At 39.2% G+C, this 22121-nt stretch overlaps 1 protein-coding gene across 2 annotated transcripts in view; it reads left to right on the forward strand.

Moving 5' to 3' along the window:
• The first annotated feature begins 13672 nt into the window (after positions 1-13672).
• Positions 13673-22121, forward strand: part of LOC127431848 (dipeptidyl aminopeptidase-like protein 6) — a 545012-nt gene continuing 536563 nt past the window's right edge. Inside the window, exons 1-2 of one of the 2 annotated variants that reach the window (XM_051682454.1) lie at positions 13673-13954; positions 14601-14666. In XM_051682454.1, coding sequence (XP_051538414.1) covers positions 14610-14666 — 57 coding nt within the window. In that variant the 5' untranslated portion in view covers positions 13673-13954; positions 14601-14609. Of the gene's footprint in view, positions 13955-14128; positions 14667-22121 lie in introns of those variants that run through there. The other variant, XM_051682457.1, reaches the window with a different exon arrangement.

The raw sequence follows: 22121 nt of genomic DNA on the forward strand, positions 1-22121 counted from the left end.
TCTTAGTGGATTATGCAACGCGATATCCGGAAGCAGTGCATCTGCGCAGCATCTCAGCATGTAGTGTTGCGGAGGCACTCTTCAAGATAATCTCCCGGGTGGGGATTCCGAAAGAAATCCTCACCGACCAGGGCACAACATTTATGCCACGGGCACTATCCGAGCTTTAAGAATTATTGGGCATTAAGGTGATACGCACCAGTGTATACCACCCGCAGGCAGACGGCCTGGTGGAGTGTTTTAATAAAACCCTTAAGAACATGATTCGTAAGTTCGTGCACGAGGATGCTAGGAATTGGGATAAATGGCTCGACCCCCTGTTATTTGCAGTATGAGAGGTTCCGCAAGCCTCCACTGGATTTTCCTCGTTCGAGCTGCTGTATGGGCAGCGCCCGTGCGGGGTGCTTGACGTCATCCGTGAAGCCTGGGAGGAGGGACTCCACAAAATGGGATGACTAACACATGAGAATTTGCTCCAAGCTCAAGAACGGCAGAGCCGACTGTATAACAGGGGTGCTCGGCTGCGGGAATTCACACCAGGAGATAAGGTACTTGTGTTAATACCCACATCGAGCTCCAAATTACTCGCCAAGTGGCAAGGACCCTCTGAGGTCACACGACGAGTGGGGGATCTCGATTAAGAGGTAAAGCGAACCGATAGAGGGGGCGCAAAGTCAAATATATCACCTCAACCTCCTGAATTGTGGAGGGAGGTGGTCCCTGTGACATTGGCTACGGTAGCTCCGGAAAGGGCGGAGCTCGGGCTGGAGGTGAATACAAAACCTAATCATAACACAATTGCGGAGAACACCTCTCAACATACCAGCTCGCAGGGTTTGCCAAATTGCAACAAGAACTTGCAGATGTGTTTTCCCCTCTACCGGGTCGTACGAACCTCATCTAGCACCACATCGAGACCGAACCAGGAGTGGTGGTATGTAGACGTCCCTATCGCTTGCCCAAACACAAAAATAAAATAGTTCGGGAGGAATTGGATGCAATGCTTGGTATGGGGGTAATAGAGAAATCCCACAGCGATTGGTCCAGCCTAGTTGTTCTGGTGCCTAAGAGCAATGGGTCTGTACGGTTCTGTGTGAATTATAGAAAAGTCAATGCAGTGTCTAAATTTGATGCATACCCGATGCCCCGTGTTGATGAGTTGCTCGATTGGTTAGGTACTGCTCGATTTTATTCGACATTGGATTTGACAAAGGGTTATTGGCAAATCCCCTTGATACCAATTTCCCACAAAAAAACAGCCTTCTCCACGCCGTTTGGATTGCACTAATTTGTGACGCTTCCGTTCGGTTTGTTTGGGGCCCCGGCCACGCTTCAGCGTCTCATGGACCGAATCCTTAGACCGCATTTGGCTTACGCCGCTGGCTATCTAGACGATATTATCATTTACAGTAATGATTGGCAGCGGCACATGCAGCATCTGAGGTCGGTCCTGAGATCGCTGCGGCGGGCGGGACTCACAGCAAACCCCAAGAAGTGTGCGATTGGGCAGGTGGAGGTACGGTATCTGGGGTTCCACTTGGGTCATGGGCAGGTGCATCCCAAAATTGACAAGACTGCGGCGATTGCGACCTGCCCCCAACCCAAGACCAAAAATGGGGTGAGACAGTTCCTGGGGCTGGCTGGCTATTACAGGAGGTTTGTACCTAATTATTCGGATGTCACCACTGACTGATCTCACTAAAAAGGGGGCTCCAGACCCAGTCCAGTGGACGGAGCAGTGCCAACAGGCGTTCACGCAAATTAAAGACGCACTTTACGGGGGGCCGCTTTTGCATGCACCTAATTTCTCTCTCCCTTTCCTATTACAGACAGATGCTTCAGACAGAGGACTGGGGGCTGTACTCTCACAGGTGGTGGAGGGGGAGGAGCGCCCAGTGTTGTACATCAACCGCAAGCTCTCCTTGAGGGAGAACAAGTACAGCACTGTGGAGAAGGAGTGTCTGGCCATCAAGTGGGCGGTCCTCACCCTCTACTACTACCTGCTGGGGTGGGCCTTCACCCTCTGCTCGGACCTTGCCCCACTCTAATGGCACCACCGCATGAAGGATACCAACGCGTGGATCACCCGTTGGTATCTGGCTCTCCAGCCCTTTAAATTCAAGGTGGTCCACAGACCGGGGGCGCAGATGGCTGTTGCCGACTTCCTTTCCAGAAAAGGGGGGGAGTTGTAGACAGGGCAGTGGGGGTATGTGGCAGCGGGGGCGTGGTTGAGTGCCCGTCCGGAGAGAGAGAAAGCGGTAAGGGCATTTACACCTGAGCTAAATTATGTCTAACACCTGTCTCTAATTCCAGTGAGCTTGGGGAGAGTGGCATATAAACAGCCACACCACGACTAGGAGCCTGTGACGCTAAAGAGTTTGTGAAGCTGAAGAAGTTACTGTGCCAGTTGTGACTGTGTTATCCCTAAGTTTGTGATTAAAAGCTCACCTGAGACCTGAATCTTCCTGTCCCAGTGACCTCATTCCCTCATAATATTTTACTAGTTGGACTATTTCCAGACTTGCCAGCCAGGATTCAGAGAATTTAAATTTGAAATTTTGTCCTAATAGGCAAGTTTTAGTTACATTTAAATGTTGTTTTGGCTAAAGCAGGTATTTAAATTGTATGCTGTATGATATAAATATGATATGTAATATTATATAAAAAATAATATGAATGTTTAGATTATATTTTAACTAGTGTTTATGCTGCCTTATTGTCATCAACAAAGCTTGTGCTTGCAAATATCTGATCGGGTGTAAATGTGTAAAATGTGCTGTAAATATGCCCATATTAGAAAATCAGCATATTAGAATGATTTCTGAAGGATCATGTGACACTGAAGACTGCAGTAATGATGCTGAAAATTCAGCTTTGATCACAGGAATAAATTGCATTTTACAATATATTCAAATAGAAAACAGTTATTTTAAATTGTAAAAATATTTCACAATACCACTGTTTTTGCTGTATTTTGGATCAAATAAATGCAGCCTTGGTGAGCAGAAGAGACTTCTTTTAAAAACATTTAAACATCTTACAGATCTAAAACTTTTAAAAGGTAGTGTAGGTCTAAAGTTTTTAAGTAAAGTCTTTATGTAAAGAAAATGTATAGTTAGTTTACTTCTTTTAACTTAAACTTGATTTTGTGAATAAGCTACAAACAATACATTCAATCATTAAGTCTCCTCACATTCATTCTCTCTGAGGGGAGGGGTCCTCAGGTGTGAATCACATCAATATTCATGATCATCCACACCTCCTCGCATATGGCCTTTCTAACACTAAAAGTGTCTTATAAAAGTTAAATGACTATATTGTTTTGGATGAATGAGTGATCAGGATGGTTTTCACATCATTTTGTAGCAAAAACTCTAGGCTACAAGATCCAATTCTCAAAAGTCTTGTGAACAAATGTTTAGTATGTGTTATATGGCCTTATTTCAGTGACTTAACATTTTTGTTTTTTTCATAAACCACGCATAAACGTTATTTTCTCTAAAATACAAACATGTACATACATGTTGCTCACATATTATTGTAGCCCAATTTGTGCTGAATACAGTGTTATCAGACTTTAGCCATTAATATGTTTTTAAGCAACTGAAAAAGCACAAATGTCAAGGCATGTCAAAACTTCTCCAGGGCCCAAAACACCCTCAGACCCCAGAGGGTTAAGATACCACATGACCAAGTGCTCATTTAAGTTCACTTTAGCAGTGGTCTGAATGACAACATCTTGCACTAAGAATGTTTAATAGGCATTAAATTAACAATACAGAGCATATTGTTAATACAACATGATGACATTGGAAATCAACATTTGCATCCCAATGTTCATGTACCCATTCTGCCAAATTATAATTAACTTATACAATGGTGCGATTCGGAGGTTGAGGTTTCGCTCTAAAATAAAAATGTTACTCCACTGACGGTTAGGTTTAGGGTTGGGGTTTGGGTCAGGTGGTAAAGTTAATCAAATACGCATTGCTTTTGACTGTGTTACATAATTTACAACTAATAATATTTTAAAGTAAAACTTATTAGTAAGTTATTAATATAAGTAAACAAGATTAATATAATATGCTCTTTTCGACTGATGTCACAAAAAAAGTGTGTCATCATAACTGATTAATAAGAAAAATCATTCAGGCTGTTGCTGCAAATCTCTAAACCAAAGTATGAGCAATAGTAATAGTGATGCATGTCTCTGCAAAGTAAAGGTCAGTTTTCCAGGAAAAAAAAGACTATGTGTATATAAAACTTCTAAAATTTGTTAAATAGACATGTGGTCAAAGATTAGCATGGATGTCTGTATAAGCATACATGCAAACTGATGAGACATTAATGAGAAACAGAATGAGAGATCAAGAAAGCAAGTTTGCGTACTGCTGTAATAACATTTGATAAAATAATAGCAAATGCCTTTCATGTGCAGAAATCATTGTAATGCACACTGCATTTACTGGTTGTGTAGAAGTGAAGAAGAAGCATAAAAGAAGCATAAAGCTACAAAAATAATTTTATACCTCCAGGAGAAGACCCCATAAATTAGATTATACACAATGACTATGATTATGCACAAGTATATTATCTTGTCACTGTTATGATGTAACCCAGACTCACATTTGCATACTCAATAGAGGAAAGTAGTGCACAAACAAAACTCTCAGAGGACCTACTTAGATAAAGGTTGACAAATTGACACTCTGAGGGTCCCTGAATCAGCACTTTTGGGAAAACTCTACATTTTATATTCACTTTGTACAATTGAAAGCTAAATAGTCTAGCCAACGGGATTTGCTGGGATTTTCCCTTTGTAAAGCTTACATAAGCTATTCCAAGCTGTTTCATTCTGGTGGTATATTTGTTCATATCTGTGTTCGGTGCAGGGCTGTGCAATACAACCATGGGCTATGTCATTTTTTGCATTTTTTGTGCCTGGGCAATGCACAACTGGGAAGGGGGAGTGTTCACGCTATCTGTGGGTTTATTTGCACTAACTTTGTAAAAAAAAAAAAAAAAAGATATGGAAGGTATATGGAAATAAAGTGTGGCACAAAACTTCATTTGCTATTTCTGTGAGAAATCTGTCATTTCCACTTAAGGTGTCTGAGAACCATGTCTATTTTCAGTGCAAAGTCTAAACTTAGTGACATAAAATGAAGTCCCTATCAATTACAGTTAATACTAATGTTGGTGAAGCTTTCTTGAAACTGTAGCATTCCAAGCTACAAGCTATTCAAAACCTAAAAAAGGTAAGCTACACTACAACTTTCTAACCAAAAAATAATATTGATAAATGAGTCAAAGTTCCTACATTACATGATATTAAAGTTTGTTTAACAAACGTAGCAGAAACAGGTATTTGAAAAATGGCAAATTATACTATTGTGACGTCACAACTATCTTTTGATAATTGTACACCTGTAGCACAGATGCTAGCATTGCAGCAGTGCTTATCAACTGGGTTGCTAGAAGACATCCCTGGTGACAGTCAAACACCAGCTAAGCTAACGGGAGTGTTAAAGTTTTTTCCTTAAACGTCACCTTCCGAGCATCTGGCAATGGAATGCTTTATGGTCAGAGATCGGAGATATCAAGTATGAATATTCCACATCCAACTTGGAACGCAGCATTAGTGCATGCTTGCAAAAAATTCAAAACCTCCTTGGCCATACCCAATGAATTTGCACGTATAATGTACCTCATAGCCATGCGCTTGAGATGTAGTGCTCTTAGGGCCCTAGGTGTTTTGGGGAGTACAAATGTCACTAGGGTGATGTGTAAATTTAAGTAATCACATGACAGTTACTAACTTTTAATTAAGTTAATTACTATACTTGGGTTACACATATTTTTCAAAACAATATTATATATGTAGAATATGTTTAAAACATGATTTACGTTAATAAGTACATCTGTTTGTGTTTTTGAAAGTTGATGTGCCTCTTAACAAGTCAGTGAACAAGAAGGAAAATATAGACATTATTATTAATTAATTTATGGAAGAACAAAAGCTTTTCTGGGAAAAGTGTTTTAGAAAGTAACCTAAAAGTAATTAGTAATGTGATTACTTTTCTGATTAAGTAATCAGTAAAGTCAGTATTTTGATTACATTTTTAGAGTTGTCAATTTGTAATGATATCCTTTTTTTTAAGTAACTTTAAATTCTGCACTATTTGTACTATTGAATGCATCATGTCAACAAAGTAAAACCAAATATTAAAAAAATCTTCCTTTTCATTTATACTGTTGGGCTTTAATATTGTACATATTTATACTGTAATTTGTAATACACAACTGTGTTAAATTAGAAAACAAAATGCAAAACAGAAGTATTTTCACTAGCGGGCTCACACTTTTGGACCCCATTATATGAGCAACTGTTATAGTGTTGCTTGTCTTAGCAAACGCAACAAAATGAAAATGCAACCAACAATATGAAACTTAAATTATTTCTTTAGTGTTTTCCAAATATTGTATCTTGGAGTTTAAAAAACAATTGCTGTACGTATTCAGATATGTCTAAAAATTATTTTTTCATTCATCATATTTTATTGACAATAATCCTGCATGGAAATCAACATTTTTAATACCTAAACCGTAGCTAATATATAGAACATGTCATATTCCGCTCACCCAGGTATTCTTAGCGAAGAAAGATTGATAGCGGTTTTGTAGTTTTGCCATTTTTCACCGCTTAGCACATCATACCTGTCACAGCATCACCATCAGTTATCTAAGACGGACAGGCTCATGCTGTTTGGTCCTTAAATGTAGCAGAACAAAGCGAAAGCCAAACACATTCTGCTTTGTGATTAAGAAATAGATTTACCCTACAGCATGATAAATCTGTTCCTCTCTGTACCTGCTGATGGTACACTAAACTTACACACACAAACATCATAAGCACAGGGATCAATATGGCTTTGGGAGTCACACTGAATTGTAAATGTTGGAATTCTGTGCTATGTCCAGAGAACGGCAATTCCAAAGTACAAAGGATACATTTTTCCAAGCTAGACTTGTGGTATTCCCTTTGAACTTTTGAAGTTGATGAGCTAGACAGCATGAATATTGTCAAGTAACTTCACTTTGTTTCCCTTGATGTTGTGATTTTTTTCTTTTTCGATTTCAGTTTCAAACTTTTTGGTGACTAGAGTAGGGGTGTTATTGGCCAATCACAACTTTAATTTTGATTCAGCTATAAATTCAAACGGAATGTGTTATGAGCAAATCAATTATTTTGTCTTTTACAGCTAATAAGTTGTTGTGGTATTTTTATGTTGCAGGGCTTGGGTGTGAACTTGATAGAAGTTTGCAGAGATTAAAGTCAATGTGAAATGGCATTCGCAACCCATGTTACTTCTGTAATGTGATGTACAGTATTTCAGAGTTTTTGGTTTTGGGTGAGAACAGACCAAAATGTAACTAATTTTTCACTGTAAATCTTGCCTTTGCAGTTTCTAGGTATGATCATGATTTCAAGCTCGATTACACTTCCTAGCGCTTGACGCAAGTGCAGAGTGCTAGATGGCACTAGGAAGTGTTAATCACGCTTAAAATCATGATTGCCAAGGAGACCACTGATGTCAAGATTTATATTGAAAAAGGAGTTATCTGTTCTCACCCAAAACCAGTTCGATTGCTTAAGATGTGGATGCTGCCTTTGTGCTTTTTGGAACTTCAAGGTTTTGGTCACCATTCACTTGAATTGTATGGACCTACAGAGCAGAGATATTCTTCTAAAATTCTGAATTTGTGTTCTGCAGAAGAAAGAAAGTCATACACATCTGGGATGGCATGAGGGTGAGTTAATGATCACAGAATTTCACTATTCCTTTAAGATTTGAGAAAATGTTCTGGCTTAAAATCCTTTGGTTTTATCATTTTATTCAATATAGTTTAAAATGGAATGCATTCTCATTAGGTATATTCTTTGCAATAATACAATATAACACTGTGCTGTTTGATTTATGTATTCATTGGGCGCTTTTTTTTCTTTTTTTTTTTTTTTGGAAAAAATTTAGTTTAGTTTCTCAACCCTTTGACAACCCTAATATGAACTGATTAACCGTTCACAATAAGACCAGGAACATTAAGGAAGTAAATACTGTAAGGTCATTTTTGATTTCTTGTTGACAGTAAAATGAGCCCTCACACCATTCATGGGCTTATTCATTACACCTGCCAACATCTTATAAAGGTCATAAATTAATTAATGATTCCATTTCCTAAAGCTACGTCATCTTCTGTGTTCTAGGTTTCCAAAAATGAATCTAAAACCCCAATAAAAATCATTGTTTTGTTCTCTCATGAAATTATCTCACCTACTGGGAGAAATTGACTCAAAAAATCAAACAGACTTAATTTTCTCATACAACAGAATTAATTCCTGGAAAAGAAATCTAGATTATCAAGTAGAATATTGTGTAATCTTTATCAGAGCCCTACTTGTATTTATAGTTAATGCGTCCAAAATCGCATACTGTCACAGTATGTACAACATTGGAGGAAAGGTGGTAAAAAAGGGCGGAAAAAAGTTCTTTAGGCAAGCGAATAGTATCTAAATCAGCAGCCATCTTGGAAATGCTCCCTGGCAGCTATTTTCTATGCAAATGTAACCGGTCTTGCGAGACCTGCTCCACGCGGGATTCGAACTGGCGTCAGCTGGCATGGGAGACGGGCATGCTAACGAGGAGACTAAAGGCTACAGCCCCTAGTGTCAGTCACTTTTACGCCTCTTGAGGCCAGGGGAGTGAGGTTTACAAACTGCACATCTACTTACCAGCTGTCTACCGTTACATAAACAAGCGGCATGAAAGCTCCTATGTACTTGAATGGGGAAAGACCCAAATCTCCAAACAGTTGGTCAAGATTCCAATCAAATAGCATATTTCAGCATTTTGAATTAGACGTCTCCTCAGCTTCTGTGGCTATATGGTATCATAGCTAACACGCACTTCAGGATCACGCCAGATGCGTTAGGTCATCCACAGGGTTTGAAATTAACACCCGACAACCTGCCAAATGCGGGTATTTCATGCCAGTGGTCTCATCTACCCATCTCATCTACCTGCCACGGTGGTGGCGGGCGACCTATTAGATGTCTAGGAGTGAAATATAACAAGAAATGCCATTATACATAAAGACCCGCGTTTGAAGAAACACACTTGATAATATTTTGAAGAACAGACAAAAGAAAAGCTGTTGATATGTGTGTCTGATTCATTGTGTGTTCAGAGGCACTCTGCCGTCCATGAGCGCAGCATGATTGCTTCTCATGGAACACGCACATGCATAAAGTTCATACTCTTTCTTCTCTGTTACAGTCATCTGAAAACAGTTTGCAAACATGTTGTCATCTATGAGAACGCAGCAAATGAGTTTAGTTTGCTTTATTTCCACTGAGCAGTTCGCATTTTGCATGCATTGTGAACGCAACTCTGCAGATTCACTGTATTTTGACATTGAATTATGATGTGTATCATCATTCAGTACAGCCTCAGAAATGGTGCTTGAACAAGACGTTTCTCTTCTGTACTTGTCTATTCTTTAGCCTCTATTTCTATGTTGCAAAGTTATCATTATGATAATAATACTATGGCATTATACACTCACCAGCCACTTTATTAGGAACACCTGTGCACCTACTTATTCATGCGATTATCTAATCAGTCAATCATGTGGCAGCAGTGTAATATATAAAACCATGCAGATATGGGTCAGGAGCTTCAGTTAATGTTCACATCAAACATCAGAATGGGGTACAAATGTGATCTCAGTGATTTGGACCATGGCATGATTGTTGGTATCAGACGGGCTGATTTGAGTATTTCTGTAACTGCTGATCTTCTTGGATTTTCACACACAACAGTCTCTAGAGCAGGGGTGTCAAACTCATTTTGGGTTGCAGGCCAGATTGGTCCACACGACATTGCTTGGGGGCCGAAGTTTATATTTATAAATGATATATACATTATATACTTTCATTTTGTTTGTCACTTTAAAAATTATGTATTAAAATTATTAATTATCTTGACTAATTAAGAGACATGACTGTGAGCAACTTACAGAAAATCACATTCATTCAGCCCCTCCGAGTAATTCAGTAAGTTCATTCACTGATGGATTCGTCAAACTGATTCAAAACGAGATCTTGTGAGCTGGTGAATCACTGTTTTAAAAGTACTGTCATTAAGTCATGAATCACACTAAACCAGTCACCATGTTTGTTGTTGAGTACAGCCAGCAAACACAACGCAATAGAAAGGCACGCTGTTTTGGTGTTATTTCACAGTGCACGCTTTTATTATGTCACCACATTCAAGACTGCAATCTCATAACTTGGGTAAAATATAATTTCTTTAGTGACACTGGTATTTCAGCAGTGGAGCAAAGGAAAATTGGAGCAGGAAAATAAAAAAATGCTGTTTTCATAGCTAACACTGGGGTAAAAAGATACAAAATAAACTTTTTTGCCCACCAGCCACAGTGTGTGAATGCCCAATTTCACTAGCCACCAGCCACTTTGATTTTTTTTACCAGCTCTTTTGGTTATACATAAAGGTAGGCTGTAGTGATTATGGCACACGTGACAATTCATTAATCTCGCTGCATGTCATTTGCTTTGTATGGTTATGTATTCAGCCACAAATGTTTGGAATTAAGCAATGTTGCATTCACAATGCATGTAAACACGAACTGCTCCATGGAAATCAAGCGAACTAAATTTAGAGCACCTCCTGAGATGGTCTGAAATCATTTGCAGCGTTCTCATGGACGACACTGTTCTTGCAGTTGCAAACTATTTTCAGATGACTGAAATAGCAGAAACAGTGAGCACTCTGCATGCACGTGTTCCATGAGAAGTGCTGCACACTTACGGGTGGCAGAGCACCTCTGAATACACAGCGAATCAGACACGTGCATCAGTGGCTTTATTCTTTCATCTGTTCTTCAATATATAATAATTGTGTCTGACAGCATTTCTTGTCACATGTCACTCCGAAATTTATTATAAGTCGCCCGCCACAGAAATAACCCACAACTGCGCATAAAATATCCACATTTGGCGGGTTGGTAGGTGCTAATTTTACTCGGAACAAAAGGAAAAACACAGAATTTACTAATTTCATTAACCAGAGGTTACATCACAAATACACACACAATTAGTTGAAGGGAATCAAGCAATAATATTTACAAGAAAAAGAGAGAACCACTCGCACTTTTGCTGGAGATTTAAAGGAATAGTTCACCCAAAAATGAAAATTTGCTGATAATTTACTCACCTTCAGGCCATCCAAGATGTGTCTGAGTTTCTTTCTTCATCAAAACAGAATTTAAGATTTTTAGGATTTCATTTCAGGCCTCCTCCTCTAAACAATGCAAGTGAATGTACTCCATTTTTTGACGGTCCAAAATGCATATTTAGGGTGCATCAAAATAATCCACACGACTCCAGTCGACAAATAAAGTTCTTCTGAACGCAAACGATTGATTATTTTGAGAAACAAAACAATACTTATATACTTTTTAACTACAAATGTTCGCTTCCATACATCTCTGTGATGTGCGCTCATGAGAGGGATGACGTAAGCTCAATGGTAAGGTCACGCGGAGGAGGAGTCAGGAAGCTCGTCATTGTTTACAAGAGAAACTTGTGCCGTTCACAAACCAAAACAGTCCAAAACAATTTCAAAACAATATAAAATAAAATAAAAAATAATTTCCAAATAAAAATAATTGTAAAAAAACTATGTAAACAATGACACACTTCCTGACTCCTTCTCCACGTGCACATATTTTGATGAACCCTAAATATGCATTTTGGACCGTCAAAAAATGGAGGACATTCACTTGCATTGTTTTAAGAAGGAGGCCTGAAATGAAATCCTAAAAGTATTAAATTCTGTTTTGATGAAGACAGAAACTCAGATACATCTTGGATGTAAATTATCAGCAAATTTTCATTTTTGGGTGAACTATTCCTTTAACCTCAATAAGCCTAACTAAACTGAACATAAATGCCAAGAAACTGAAACCTGCTTAAAATGAATAATAGTTTGTGAGGGAATGAGGTCACTGGGACAGGAAGGTTCAGCTCTCCCCAAGCTCACTGGAATTAGTGACAGGTGTTAGACATAATTTAGCTCAGCTGTAAGTGCCCTTACCACTTTCTCTCTCTCCGGACGGGTGCTCGACCACGCCCACGCTGCCACATAGTTCAATGGGACAGAAACAATGCAACAGTTATTACATAAAATATCCTTGGACCTGTCCATGTTTTCATTATTTCTGTAAGAGAAACTTCACAGTGGGAATGCATGGCCATGGAATTTGTCACCCTCAGACATGTGTGGTGTTCGCTTATACGCGTGACTCTGCAAGTGCTGAATGTCCCTCGTAATTAAAAAAAATTCCACTGATGATGCAAGCTATAACATACATGCAACACCACAAATTATAATGTTTTTTCCAGTTGTCTACTGTCCAGTTTTGGTAAGCCTGTGCCCACTACAGCCTCAGTTTCCTGTTCTAAGCTGATATAAGTGGTACCATCCGCCTCAGTGTTCGACATGTATGTTCAGAAATGCTTTTCTGCATAGCACTGTTGTAACGCATGTTTATTTGGGTTACTGTCACCTTCCTGTCAGCTTGGAGCAGTCTGGCCATTCTCCTCTGACTTCTGTCATTAACAAGCCATTTTTGCACACAGAACTGCAGCTTGCTGGATGTTTTTTGTTTTTCGCATCATTCTCTGTAAACTCTAGAGACTGTTGTGCGTGAAAATCCCAGAAGATCAGCAGTTACAGAAATACTCAAACCAGCCCGTCTGGCACCAACAATCATGTCACAGCTGAAATCACTGATATCACATTTGTTTCCCCATTCTGATGGTTGATGTGAACATTAACTGAAGCTCCTGCCCGTATCTGATGATTTTATGCATTGCATTGCTGCCACACGATTGGCTGATTAGATAATCGCATGAATAAGCAGATGTACAGGTGTTCCTAATAAAGTGGTCGGTGAGTGTATGTTATATTATAAAATAACATTAGGCCTATATAAAAAAAAAATTGTGTGTATACAGTATGTCTGACAAATCAATGTGGCTAAATTTGGGTAATTTCATACCCTAGTCATCCAGGTATTTCTCACCCACTCTTTTATGAAAACTGAGGATTTGAAAACAGTACTCCATTGGCATAGGCTACTGTTTTGGGCATACTATGAGTATGCAGATGCAGCCAATGTCTTGCTGCTGGACAAATAAATGAAATCCCAGGTTAGTTATATAATTCGTTATCCTGCAAGATTTTCTTTAAATTTATTTTTTATGTCACATAGTCGCATTTCATCTAATTGGGAATCAGAATAGTTACTGATTTTATGTTCTAAAAGATCTAGTTTTTTATTTTTTATTTTATTTGTGCTATGTTGGAATCCTATAAAAATAATCCAATAAAAATCCAATGACCATCCTTTAATAATAATTCATGGAATTCCTTTGTGGATTTTCTATTTGGATTCCAGTACAAATGATCTCTTTTTGCATTCTTTTAGAATTATGTAACACATCTGAAGCAGGGTTTCTGTAATGTTCTCCTCCTTTTATTGGCATGGGAAGAGAGAATATCTCCTCCAGCACTCCCTCCAAATCATGTGCAGCAAAACCTACTCTCTCCATTTGATTTTTGAATATGACATGTAAATGACTCGGATTGGAATTTCTGAAGGACTTACTGTTCAGCACAGGAATACTTTGAGGTTAATTGACCTTGGGAATTATTGCATGTCATAAATATCTGACTTTGGACACTTTTCTCCAGACTGTGTGTGATATCAGTGGGAATATTCAGGACTGGTGTTTGAATTGATTTCTCCAAAGACTCTGTCCGGACGAGAGGTGGTAAAGGTTTAAAGTGGAGTAAGAGCTGAAAAACAGGTAAAGCGGATTGTTATTTGTAGTTTTGTGCCACGCCTGCACTGGACGCGACGCGTCAAAACTGGAACGCTTCTGTACTGTACAGTGTTGACAGCTTCACAATTGTAAGCGGGTGTGTTCACATAAGACGCGTTATAGCTTTCAAAACTACTGGACGGAACGCAAGGGAATAAAACGTAGTCTCGGGTCGCTTTTAAAAAAAAGTTGAACTGTTTTCAACTTGACACGCCCTTTTAAAAACGCGACGCAATGGCGAAAGGCTCATGTATCTATAGAATGCGTTTTGCGTTCGTCTGCGCTGTTTTTCCCATTTGTTAAACTATGTAAACATGCGCTAGGCTAAACGGACGCCGCATCTCCCTTTTTATGCGTCTCTTGCATGAGCACCGCGTTTTTTAGACGCAGCTCCAAGTTAAGAACTTTAACTGTTAAAACGTCTCTCGAGACACATGCGTTCGTGGCACTGCGTCTGGCTTTTTTAGCGCAAGGATGCGTTCGGTGTGAACGGCCCCTAACAATAAAATAGCGCCAACTGAACGCTTGAACGCGTACTGTGTGAAGATTCTAGTTTTGAAGCCTCGTGGCGGTGTAGACGCGGTGTTGGTGTGATTTTGTGTTTGTTGATTTATTTCCTCTTGTGTTCCAGTGATCGAGAATGAATCAGACCGCAGGTGTCACAAACACCTACAGAAGATGTTCGCAAGGAGGAAAAGTAAGTCACGTCTTTAGATGTGTACGAACATGCTTTTGGGAAATAAAAAACTTCACAAATCTGCTGTCTGCCAGCAATAACAGTGTGCTATTCTTAATCTAAAACTATTTTAAGCAACATTTATATTTGTATATTAACATAAACAATAGTTATTATACATGCATATTTACGAGCTCATTGATTGAAAGAAAACCCTGAATATTTGTATAAATTTTTTTACTGAAATGTATTTGTCACTATTGGAGTAACTGTTAAAAAAGCTAAAAGGTGATTGAGCATATACCTTTACAGAAATTGTGTATGTCCTGTCACAGGACATAAAATAAAGCTACAGTTTTACCTTAAAGCTGAAGTGTGTAACTTTTTCATTGTTAAAGTACTTTCTTCTGTCCCAGCTTAATATGCAGACACAACAGGGGCCTGGGTAGCGCGAGTAAAGACATGGACTACCACACCTGGAGTTGCGAGTTCGAATTCAGGGCGTGCTGAGTGACTCCAGCCAGGTCTCCTAAGCAACCAAATTGGCCCGGTTGCTAGGGAGGGTAGAGTCACATGGGGTATCCTCCTCGTGGTCGCTATAATGTGGTTCTCGCTCTCGGTGGGGCTCGTGGCGAGTTTTGCGTGGATGCCACGGAGAATAGAGTGAATCCTCCACAATGTCTCCGCGGTAACGCGCTCAACAAGCCACGTGATAAAATGCGCAGATTGACGGTCTCAGATGCGGAAGCAACTAAGATTCGTCCTCCACCACCCGGATTGAGGCGAGTCACTACGCCACCACGAGGACCTAGAGTGCATTGGGAATTGGGCATTCCAAATTGGGGAGAAAAAGGGGAGAAAATAAAAAAAAATAAAAATAAAAATATGCAGACACAACTAAAAGTAAGCCAGTAATAGGTTAATGTTCTTGAAAACTGTAAACACTGTTTCTATGGCACTAAAAAAATTCCTGTGTTTGTTTTGAGTGGCCAGCTTAGACTCACCCCAACAACATTACTCAACCAATGCCTTGAGTTGGGTGTGGGATTATCTGACTGTTTGAACGACTGCAGACAAGGGGCTATTTTGGAAAGCTGTTTTGAAAACACTGTTTATTTTTGCAACTTGGTGGTGCTAGTGTCACAGAAATGACATACTTCAGCTTTAAGTCTTAATGTTTAGTAAGTGTTTGTGGACATGCTATTCATCAACTTTCCAATTATAGTCTTTGGATTGACAGATGGAAGTTGTCTCAAGTCACATTTGAAGTGGGGATAGTAGCTTAGTGGCAGGGGCATAGGTTTGAATCCCACAGGGGTTGACTTGCAAATTTTCACCACTGTATCCTTGATCAAGACACTTAACAACAAGGGAGAGTGTTTCTGTGACAAGTCTACTTTAAGACATTTAGGATAAAACAGTTAGCTTGATGACTAATGGATTTAGTAATTAGGTTTATCTACATTTGTATGGAAAAGTTTGGGCACCCCTGGCCGAAAAACATGTTTTGTTGATTTTCCAAGTAAAAAAAAAACAACAACAACAACAACACAATATTTTCTGTGAATACACTTAAACTAGACATATTTCTGCAAATTGTTGTACACATTTATGATTTATTTGCATAATTTAACAGATGAAAAAAAAACATGGCAGGTGCAAAAGTTTAGGCACCATTCCTATTCATCCACTATTGTTATATTTCTAATGGTTTTTTGTTTTGTTTGTTTGTTTGTTTATTGTTGGTTTTTTTTTTTTTTTTTTTTTTTTTTTTTGTCTCAAAATTTAATTGACTCGTTAGTCCCTGACCTAAGTCAGGTGATGACGGTTTCTCTTTGAGTCTTTGGCTGTTTCTCAATGCAAACAACGCATAGAATGGACTTGTGTTCTTATGAAGACCAGTCTTGCCAAACCACCTTGGAAGAATGAACTCGGAAGAACAGGAGGACGTAGAACATGTCTGTTAGGAGCATTGAGATGCGAGCATGCAAATTCTTCATGCTGAATTCTTCATACCCCCCCCCCCCCAAAAAAAAAATCTACGCCCTTGGTCACAGCACATTTGAAGCCATTAATAGAACTACTAGCATTATCACACACCAGTGACAGCATTATTATCATCACACCAGTGAGGTTTTGCTAGACTAGTGTCACGTTAATAGAATAAAGTCTGTAAACACTTGTTTCCTTAATGTGTTTATTACTATATTAAAATAATGCCCAACAAAACAACAAATGTTGAAGGAGTATAACAACTCTCACGAGCCATCACAAACTCTTGAGGTGAAACCACTGATATATCAGTGAGTAACACATAACAATAATTGTCCTTTATCTGCCACCGTAGTACCGGGTTCTTGGCCACAAGTCACCATCTGATGCATCCTCGATATTCGGCCTAATCAAGAACACATCCGGGTAATTTTATGCATTCTCAGTACTTGCGTTCTTGAGTTTTTTAATTGAACTTCGGCAGTGGATGATGACATCGAATGAGTCCACGAGAACGTAAGAACACAAAAGAATGCACAGCCTTTGAAAAACAGCCTTTGAAACTCACTGAGTATTGTGCTTACTCTCAAAACCATGGGCTCTTCTAAGTAGCAGATCTGAAAAAGAAGATAATTGACTCCTACAACGCATGGGAAGACTATAAAAAACTATCCAAACATTTCCTGCTAGTGATATCCACTGTGAAAAATGTTATTAAGAAATGTAAGTTGAGAGGAACTGCTGAGGTCAAGAGATGCCAAGAAAAAACTCCAATAGAACAGCTCGTAGACTGGTCAGGATTGCAAAACAAACCCCCAAATCACTGCTAGGACCTGAAGAAAGATTTAGCTGGCACAGGAGTAGTGGTTCACCGGTCCACTGTGCATTGTTGCTTGCACAAACATGATCTGAAGGGTCATCAGAAGGAAACCATATACCTGCAATCTCATCACAAAACTCAAAGTCTGAAGTATGCAAAATAATATTTTTGGAACCAAGTGCTCTGGTCTGATGAAGTTAAAATTGAACTCTTTGGCTACAATCACCAAAGGTATGGAGGAAAAAAGGACCAGCATTTGAACAAAAGAACACCTTGCCAATTGTTAAACATGTGGGTGGATCTATTATGCTTTGGGGTTGTGTGGCTGCCAGCCAATATTGTAAAGGTAAAGGGAAGAATAGATTCTACTGAATACCAACAAATCCTGGAAACTCAGTCAGTGAAGAAACAGAAGCTAAAAAGAGGCTGGATATTTAAAAAAAGACAACAATCCAAGAAATACCTCAAAATCAATGAACTACCTTAAGAAACGAACGATTATGGTTTATGAATGGCCTACGCAGTCCCCATACTTGAATATTATTAAAAAACCTCTGGGTATATCTTAAACATGCAGTGCATGCAAGAATATTGCTGAACCTGGAGCATTTTGTAAAGCTGAGCTCTCACTACCCGACTGTCAGACTACCTGAATTGCACTACTGCTCACATTACACAACAAGGTTTGTTGTTATCTGTCGTCTTCTTGTCTTAGCAGCACTCCTACTACACAACAGAAGGCAGACGAGGTGCACAAACTACAAGACCAAGAGGCAACCCTGACCAACAGCAAAACATCGTTTTCTCACATAAATTCACATGAGAAATGAGAGTGATCATGAGATTTATCCAAGAATGGAGGGTCACGATCAGCTTGCTGTCCAAAAGTTGTCTGTGCACTTATTTTGTTAGAAAAACAAAAAAGAGATGAAAAAATAAATATGGCAGCAACAACATTTGGAAAGACATGGGCAGGCTGTCTGTGTCTGTTTTGGGGGAAAATATTGCAGTAATTAAAACAGCACAATACTCAAGTAGAGTGTGCAGACCATATATTTATTTGTTAAAAATTATTAATTATGATCAGTGGGTAGCACTGTCGCCTCACAGCAAGAAGGTCTCTGGTTCGAGTCCCGGCTCACCCAAGACCTTTCTGTGTGGAGTTTGCATGTTCTCCCTGTGTTCGCATGGGTTCCTCCAGGTGCTCCACTTTCCCCCACAGTCCAAAAAAACATGCAGGTTAAGTGAATTGGAGACTGTAAATTGCCCATAGGTGAGACTGTGAATGTGTATGTCTGTGTGTGTGTGTGTGTGTGTGTGTGTGTGTGTGTGTTGCCCTGTGATGGACTGGCCACCTGTCCAGTGTATTTCCATGCCTTTGGCCTGAGACAGCTGGGATAGGCTCCAGCACATCCTGTGACAAGTGGCAATAGAGGATGTATGGATAATTATGATCAAATTGTGGTTTTCCATTCTTGTACATAAAGATGCATAATAAAATGTGATTGGCTGGAGCAGTTCGCACTTGTCCCTGCATCGCTCACACTACTAGATCATGTGGAGATAATATCAAGTGTAACCGGTCCTATGGGACTCAAACAAGCATCTCCGGCATGGGAGGTGGGCGTGCTAACGAGGAGACTAAAGGCTACAGCCTCTAGTGTCAGTCACTAGTGCACCTATTGGGGCCAGGGAGGTGAGGTTTACATAATGCACAGCTACCTACCAGCTGGCTCCCATAACACTCACCCCCTAAACCTCACTCCCCTCCAGGTTACGGCACCACTGTAACTGGTCTTACTCGACCTGCTCCAAACGGGACTCGAATCGGCGTCTCCGGCATGGGCGGTGGGCACGCTAACAAGGAGGCTAAAGGATACAGCCCCTAGCGTCAGTCGCTAGTGTGCCTCTTGAGGCCAGGGGAGTGAGGTTTACATACTGCACAGCTACCTACCAGCTGGCTCCCATTTCACAAGCATTGTGGGAAGATATCTCAGCATCTGTGACTGCTCAAGACTGGCTCAGATCACGTCGATGAACTGCTCATACTTAACGAGCATTGCCTGCTGTAGCGAGCCGATTTGGCGGTGATCCAGTGTTTTTGTCGCAGACCTCGGAAATCTGTCTGCGACAGTAAATTCCAGTCAAAAATCATGTAGTGAGAGCCCGGCTTAAGGAAGAGTGGGGAAAAATTCCTAAAAGAAAGTATAAAAAGAAATGTTTAGTGGCTGTCAAAAGTGGTTTTACTAAGTACTAACTGAAAGGTTGTCCAAACTTTTGCACCTACCAATTTTACTGTTTTTTCTTTCATCTGTTAAATTAAGCAAATAAATAATAAATGTGCACAACAATTGCCAGAAATATGTTTAGTTTAAGTGTATTACTCCACACTATCACTGTCACACTATTCTTTTATTTGAATATGAGGACAGAATTTTAGTTTTTAGGTCAACAATTCATTTTCAAAATCCTTTTTGAAACCTCTCTGTTTAAGAGTGTAAAACAGACACAGAAGATACAGAAAGTTTTCTAGCAGTGAAGGAATTCAATGCAGTATACAAAGGAATAGCATATCTATCGAGATATTTACTGTATATACAGTTAATAAGATACATACACTTCATACCTTGCCCCTGTGGGTTTACTATTTAACCTTGAGCATGCTGTGAAGTTTGTCATCAAAAGAGTGTTGGAGTATCAATGGAATTTTCCACGCAGGCAGCATATGTATAGTGTGTGCACCGTTTCCCTTCAGGCAGTACAGATTATCTGCTGGAATTCTCAAGAGAGCTGCCGTTTTCTAGGAATGCTGCTTATTCCCTTGGCAACCCTAGATTGTCTATTGAATTTATTTGTGGTTTTGAATGATGCAACTCAGTGGTGTAGTAGTGACTGAAGAGTTGGGCATACTATATTTTTAGTGAGGAAAAAAAAAAAACAGAACATACCTGTCTCAAAAACTCATATATTTACACTAATATTAAAGGTGTAAGAAAATTATATTTTTCAATAATATTAACAATTTATGGTTTGTTGTAATCATAGTCTCGTTTGAACTTACAAAATGTATGTCAGGGTAAGATAATTTCTTGCTGGCAAGGTGGACAGTACACTACTAAATCTTGATATAAAGTATCTATTTAAATAAATAGGTTTGATTAACTTGTATTTAACAGTAGAACAGGCTTTATATGTATTCTAATTAATAAACTAATACATACATAACCTTATACTTAAACTGTTAAGCATTGTATAGGTATGACTGAGTGTATTAATGTTCTAACGTTATCTTATATTACGATATACAGTACATACGAGTTATAATGATCAGGTTATTTGTTTTAATTGTGTATAAAAATGTTCTTTTCTTTGCATAGTGAAATAGCACATTTTCAAGACTTTCTTTCCCATCGATTGATGCACCACACATATGATCATTGCAGTAGTTAATGCTGAAGTATGTAACTTTTTATGTCAACCTATGAAGTAAGCCATTCAAAGGTTCATTTTCTCGAAAACTGTAAACATTATGTCTTTGTGGCACTATAAAATTTCTTGTTTGTTTTGAGAGACCTGCTTAGACCCACCCCAACAACATTACTCAACCAATGGCGTGAGTTGAGGGCGGGACTATCTGACTGAATGAACAATTACAGACGAGGAGCATATTCAGAAAGCTGTTTTGAAACATTGTATATTTTTGAAATTTTGTTTGGTGGCGCTAGTGGCGCAGATATGACATACTTTAGCTGAATTTTCTCTCTGTTATGTGCTGCAGTGCTGAAGAAGATATGTGTTGTTTATTGATTGTGATCTAACCTGCACAGACTACCCTTTCTGTTCTATTACTATTAATGCTCATCATCACAAAGCTGCTAATCACTTCAAATGCCATTCATACTAGAGCCAGTTCTCCAGAGGGATGTGCTATTTATTTATTGCTGCAGAATCATCAAAATCGCTCATCAGTTTGCATATATGCCACCCTTGCTTTATGCCCATTTTCTCAGCCAATCTTATGCTAATATAATTGAGAGCGACAGTTTGCAGGTAATTGTGATGTCTTGGTAGAAGTCAAAATATAATTAATAATAAGAAAATGACTGAATTAAAGATGAAGTGTGTAATGTTTCGATGTTAAAAGACCAGTTTGGCCAGAAATAATTTACTCACCCTCATGTTGTTCCAAACCTGTATGACTTTCTTTCTTTTATTGAACACAAAATGAGATATATGAGAAAATGTTAGCCTCAGTCACCAATCACTCTCATGGTATGGAAAAACAGATGCAATGAAAGTGAATGGTGGGGGGGAGTAATTTATTTAAAATTACCCGAGGAGCAAGGCTACTACTGTCAGTCCCGACCCGTGTCCGAGGCACTCGTCAAATTTTTGGACCTGAACCCCCGCGGGTCTCAGGAAGGACCTTGGGTTTTTGGATTCAAGTGGACCCGTGAAGACTTCTTGTGTGAGCTCCATTTTCTGGGTAAAATGTCCACGGGGGGCGCCAGAAGGGAGTTGTGATGCAAGTTGTTTACAGTGAAGAGGAATGCTTATTTTTTAAACTGTGCCCCCAACCCAAACCTAAACCATAAAGCCGGCGTCACACTAGCTGATTTTTCCAGCGATTTTCAGTTGAAGCTTCACTGACATAATCGCCAGCC

Source organism: Myxocyprinus asiaticus, chromosome 41 (genome assembly GCF_019703515.2).
Source record: "Myxocyprinus asiaticus isolate MX2 ecotype Aquarium Trade chromosome 41, UBuf_Myxa_2, whole genome shotgun sequence".
Classification (NCBI taxonomy): domain Eukaryota; kingdom Metazoa; phylum Chordata; class Actinopteri; order Cypriniformes; family Catostomidae; genus Myxocyprinus; species Myxocyprinus asiaticus.